The 6,393-nt window shown below is 29.8% G+C and overlaps 1 protein-coding gene across 1 annotated transcript in view; it reads right to left on the minus strand.

Moving 5' to 3' along the window:
* The window catches only part of LOC106464248 (CTD nuclear envelope phosphatase 1A-like), a 53,486-nt gene that overhangs the window by 27,015 nt on the left and 20,078 nt on the right, over positions 1 to 6,393 (minus strand). The window contains exons 5-6 of the mRNA XM_022391962.1: positions 4,271 to 4,311; positions 3,784 to 3,805 (exon numbers count right to left, since the gene is read on the minus strand). Coding sequence (XP_022247670.1) covers positions 3,784 to 3,805; positions 4,271 to 4,311 — 63 coding nt within the window. The remainder of the gene's footprint in view (positions 1 to 3,783; positions 3,806 to 4,270; positions 4,312 to 6,393) is intronic.

Consider the following 6,393-nt stretch of genomic DNA (forward strand, 5'->3'; position numbering starts at 1 on the left):
ATTATTAGTCTATGTTCTTTGGTGCATTATTTAATTAAATATTTATTTAGTGCATTACTACAAACAGTATAAAAATAGTAGGGTTAAGTGCCATCAACAATCCACAGAAAGAAAAAAGAAGAAATGAGTAAGTACTTTATTTCTTGTTTTTCATATTTATTCTGTATTTATTATTATAAAAGTAACTACAATGGAAAAATTGGGATCTTTTTAGGTTAATTATGATTAGATAAGGTAAAATAAATAATAATATAATAAAAATTTTTCACAAGGCATGCAGACGAGTAGCTTGTGGGTAATGTAATTTGATAGTGTAATGTGAGCTGCATGTTTCCTGATTGATTTACAACTTATAATGGTGCGGATAGTAGTTAGTCATGGTTCAAAGGGCAATAAAACAATGAAATTTAATTATAAATAGATGTATACTGTTATAAGATAAACAACTGTAGTTTCACGCTACATTTGAAGTCATTCTGGAAAGAAAAAGTGGGTAATTGAGATTTATTTAGATTTTTTTTTGGTGTGTTACGTCTCTGGTCGTTAGTTAATTTTCCGTTTAATTTCTTTTCGAAGAAACTTTACCGATACAAGTCCTTTCTTAAATGAAACTGGTTTATTCTTTCTAAATACAATTTTGCAATACACTTAATTTCCACAGTCACGCTATAACAAACGCTTTAATTCACAACGAACATCTCATGTGCTTGACTCAACAATATTCTCTCTCTGTCCGCAGTTCAATTACACATTACATTGTTGCCGTCACGTCTTATGTATAAAAGAATACCGAAATCTAGTAAACGCTAGAGCATTCAGGAACCTTCGAGAATATGACATGTTACCAGCGTCACGTGACCCCCGCTGTCGTAACAGGTGGTTACGAGGTCAGTCAAGTTGACCAACCTTGTGTAGAGTTAGGGTGCAGAAAATAAGAGATAAGTTTTACTGAAAACAAACATTTGAAATGTATTTATTAGGTTTCAGAGATTACACACAAATGAAATTTGAGATTTTTGAGATGAAGAAAAGTATTTTTAATCTTAACACAAAAATCACTTTGCACACAGTCCATTCAAAATAAATACTCAATATATTTTATAGACAAATCTTTATTTTAGTTTATTAAAAATACTTCACTAAAAATATGATTTTTTGTATGTTTAAAACTGTCAAATTTTCTTAAGATATACATACTATATTGAAAGTTCGAAGTATTAAATCTATAAAGACTTTAAACAAGTAAAAAGAGGTCACATGGCCAGTCAAATTGACTGAGCCCGAATATCTTTAAATTTCAAACTAAAAAGAGGTACAAATCTTGTAATATTATGTTTAAAGAAATAGTATAATCTTCTTATACATGCAAATCTGAAAAGACCAAGAAAATTGCATAATGCTTAGTAATACATGATCTTGTGTTGTTCCCATTGTACTTTATATTACAGTTTATTTAATTATGATATGCAGAACCTGCTTTTTTGTTTCTTTTTAAGAAACATTTAGTGACTCATATCTAACTGAAAATGGATGACAAATTTTCTTAACAATGTCAAAAAATTTGTAAAATTAACAAAGTTACAATTATTTTATGAGATGACATAAATCCTGAATAATGAAGAGTAAATGCTTTTATTTGTTTCTTCATATATATAATCAAAATTACACCATTCAACATAACTTTATAGTAACATTCCAACATTACTAGTATTCTTGTCATTGTGAACCTACATGTATAAAGAATTTTTTTTACTTTTTTTACAGGTTACAATAGACAGACATCCTGTCCGATTCTTTGTCCACAAAAGACCTCATGTTGACTTCTTTCTTAATATTGTAAGTTAAGCTCTCCTTCTAAATGAATATAATTTTATTCAGTTTTTAGGCTAACATAAATATGAATACATATTTTACCAGTTCCTCTGCAGCAATACATTCTGCTTCAGGGTTTACAACATTATTAATTCAATGGGTGAACCTTAAAATCTCAGCACTGCATTTACAGTTGTAAAGCCATCCTTAAATACACTGCTAAAAACAAATAAGGAAGCAAGAATGTGAGCAAGCATCAAGAATGAAACTTCATAATGATCAGTGTGAAATGGTGCTACACAGAGAACTATTGCTGCAAAGCTTAACTCTCTCAACATATGTACTCAAAACTAAAGTACATGTAATACCAACATAATAGTATATCAAGAGCACAGACTAGACAAAAAATAAAATAAAAGGTTCAGTCATCATAAAAACATCTTAGCATTTTTTTAATAAGATGCATTTCAGTACTGGCAAGGGAGTACTACATGCAAAATGGTAATCTTAGACTTGACAAAATATAATGAAATAGTCATATCTTTAGCTCTTTGTCCAAACCAATTTCTGGGCAAAGTCCTATACAAACAAATTCCACAATATTTTCCATTTTGTTTGGTTTTAGATCCTTAATGAACTACCTTCTTTTTTTCTAACTCCTGCTCACTGAAAGCTTAAAAGGTAATTCAAAAGTTAATAAATGAAACTTAACTGTTACAAAAATGAATGAACATGAATCATTGAACACTACATTTTCAAACCTTGAACAGATTTATTAACTAGAATTTGTTTGAAAGAATGACATCTAGTGAAATAAGAAAAATCAGTTTGTAGGGTTTATAATACTTTGATTCAAGAATTCACAAATATAAATCAAAGAAACGGATACATTCATACATTCCCCAGGGGTTGATTTGCTCCTTTTAGTTTTTAAGTTACAACAAGATCTTGATTAATATATCAACAAGCTGGAAAGGGTGTTCATTTCACAATAGTCTTTCTTATATTAGTTAATTCTGAGCTTAAAGTAAAGGTAAAATTGGCAATTTTATATGCTTTCTTGAGTAATTAAGGTGGTTAAAGAATTGAGGAACAAAACTTTGAAAATTCGAGAATAAGCCTGTAAACACAACAACAAATAGTAAAACAGTTACCACACCTTGTAATTAGCATTTCAAGGAATGGAAGGGTTTTTTTGGTTTACAAATTCATATGTGAACTTTATGTTTGGATGCTTTGAATTTAGATGATCAAAAAAAGGACGAGCGTGAACATGATTTTGGAAAATTAAAAATGAGTCATCAACAAAAGTTTGAAATGACATGCATTTTGGAAGACTAAATCTGTAGCTAAGTCTATAGAGAGGTAGCCATGAAAACCTCATGATCAAACTTTAGACTTATTTAAACTTTCATAACTTGGGGATGTTATTAAGTGTGTGCTTTGAGAAAGTCAGTAAGAAATTTATTTACAATAACTTGTTATATTGTTATTGAAAGTTTTTAGATTTGAAAACACAGATCTTGAGGGGTACCTCCTTTATGAGTTATAAGTAAGACTATGGTGCAACTCCAAAGACACAACCTTATTCAGTACCATGCCATAATTTCCTTTGTCAGGACATAAGACAACTATATCTTTGTTTTTTTTTAAATTCCAACATAGAAGAAACCTGTTAAAATGAAAAAATATGAGAACTAAATTCATAAATGTAATCTGAAATGTGAAAAGCAATGTGAAGTTTAGCAGGATACCTAAATCTGGGAAAAAAGACTGACTAGGCATATTAGATTTACAACTGATGGTTTCGTTTTGAGTTGTTTACATCAGACTTCAAGTGGTGCAACAAAATCAGCTTTTGATAGTTTCCTTGGTGATGAAGTAAAATATTCAAAGCTCATGCAAGTGTCTATAGTAGGATTAAAATCAGAATGTTAAAAATATTATCCTGGTGATTGAGGAAACGATGACTACCTCTACTATTGCAGATATGGTAAATTTTTTGTTGATGTTTAGATCTGGTTTAATTAAGAAGAATAAAAATATTTTGTTCAAGGTGGTTTCATTACATGCTAGAAGTCAATGTAACATACAACTTACTCTAGGTTAAATTTTTTCTTCAATGTTTACATACAGAAATATCAGCCACACACCTTTATATGCTTTTGAGTTACTGAGCTTTAGGACAGAGATACACGAGCACTTTTTTTCTTGGCAACTCGATTCAACAATAAACATTTACAATGTGTCACTAATTGTCAACTTATTTTCATCTGGCAATCAGGTTGCTGGAATAGACCATTGCCTTATTTTAAGAAATTCAGTTAATTTTTCTACAAGTCTTTGTGTGTTCAGCCAATGATATTGTATTTTCTAATCACCTTCTTTCATTTAACTTTTGCTAAACATGAAATATTGCTACTTTAAACTGAATACACAAGAAAACTTTGCAAATGATTGATTCTTTTTCCTAACAAAAATATTCAAGGGATGATCAGACTCAGTTGAGTCAAAAAATATTCATATGTCAACAGAGACATCTGTAAAAAATTCTTGAATTCTGCGAGATCCTCCAAATGTACTTGCAACAAAGTATATGCTTCTTGCTGGTTTCTGTGACACACACACACACTCTCTCTGGTCCATACTTCAATTTTTCTATGGACATCTTTTCAAAATTATTCCAATTACTATACCAGCTGCTCAAATAAGTTTACTGCAAATAGGTACTATCTTGAAATTCTGGAGAAGGACATGTACTACAAGCACTTGGTATGGTTAGTTCATATTCAAGTTTTAATTAAAATTCTTTTGTGAATCATTTGTCTTCTTGGTGAATATAATGGTTGAATATACTGTATTACAATGAAGACAAGTTATCCTCCTGTTGTAATGCTAAGTTTGAGAACTAATGTGTGTGACAATAATATTGTAATTAATGAACAACACTCAATAAAATAATTGTGTGTAGTAACTGTATAATATCTGATAAATAACACTATTTGTATCGGTCTTCATGAACCATAAAACGAGTCCATTATTTTGAATTGCATACCTCAATGAGAAGAAACAAAAAGTTTTAGAAAATGATTTCAGGCTAACAGATCTTCCACACCAGTGGATTGTCCAAAGAAAATAAAATGAAAATCAAGTATTTCAACTGTTACAAGAACTTAAGTTACAGCATGACTGATAAAGAAAGACATAAAAAAATTCAAGACCTCCTATACTTCACATGTTTGATCATAGAAAAACAGAATAACAAAAACTGCATGTTGAAGCACATAATATGCTAATTTCTGATTTATAAGAGGAAAAAAATCACATCTTGAAATACAATAAAGTTGTTCTAGCAATTAATATAAATAAAGGGGATGCTAAGAAATATCAAAGAAACCAGAAATACATAATGTAACCACTACCACTGCAGATAATAAAAACATTTCAAAATATCAATCAATTAGCCTTACTGACATATGAAAAACAAAATGAAATTATGAATTCAACTGTAGGTCAATAAAAAATCCAGAATGGTTTAAAGAAATAAAAAAGAAGATCACTTCTTCAAATGTTATTAGAATAATTAAATGATAGAAACCAGAATATCTCATAAATCAAATATCAACCAGACAATCAATCACACTATCCATACACCATTGTCCAAAGAATGAAGCCATTGTAATAAAATGCCATGAAAAATATACAACTACAGAAGGGTAAAATACTGTTGTCAAATATAGTAGATTAGTTGTTTGTGAAAAATATCCATTATTGGCACATTTCCTGATTATAGTTTATATAATGCACCTGAATCAGATGATTTTGGAGTCCTAGAAATAACAAGCCCCTTCAGCCCCTGGAGTAAGTCTTTATAAAGCATGTGAAGACACTAATTTTTCTGCTGTTTAAAAAATGAAGGCAAAGTAATTATTATTATCATCATCAAGTTAAAAAATAAATGAGTGTAGCTGGTGCTTCTTGATGTCATTTTGTTGTGTAGACAAACCTTTTGGTCAAATATATGACATTTTAAAACGTTTTTTACTCCCACAGTGATTCCACATTTAATAGGATTTATTTCTTAAAATTGCCCTTATTTAGAGTTACTGATGAGTGGAATTCCGGGAAACCACTATAATTATGTGACAAAATGTAATCAAATGATAAATTGGGCTTCACATTGAGTTTTTTAGTATTATAAATAATTTAGCTGAATAATTCAGAAGAATAAGTTAGTAGCATCAATTCTGCATTTTCTGAAATCCTATAAAAAATAAACGATCCCTAGAATGAGTAAAAAATATATCTCAAAACAACATATATTTAATATATATTTCTCAATATAGGAAGTTTGATTTTATTTCTTTGATTTGTCTTTGTCCAGGGTACTGATGAAATTCTCCAAAACCAGTATAACTCAGTGACAACTGGCATATCGTATTGATAAAACATGGAATTCTCCAAAACCAGTACAACTCAGTAACAAGTGGCATATCGTACTGATAAAAGGTGGAATTCTCCAAAACCAGTACAACTCAGTAACAAGTGGCATATCGTACTGATAAAATATGGAATTCTCCA

Source organism: Limulus polyphemus, unplaced genomic scaffold (genome assembly GCF_000517525.1).
Source record: "Limulus polyphemus unplaced genomic scaffold, Limulus_polyphemus-2.1.2 Scaffold1598, whole genome shotgun sequence".
NCBI lineage: Eukaryota > Metazoa > Arthropoda > Merostomata > Xiphosura > Limulidae > Limulus > Limulus polyphemus.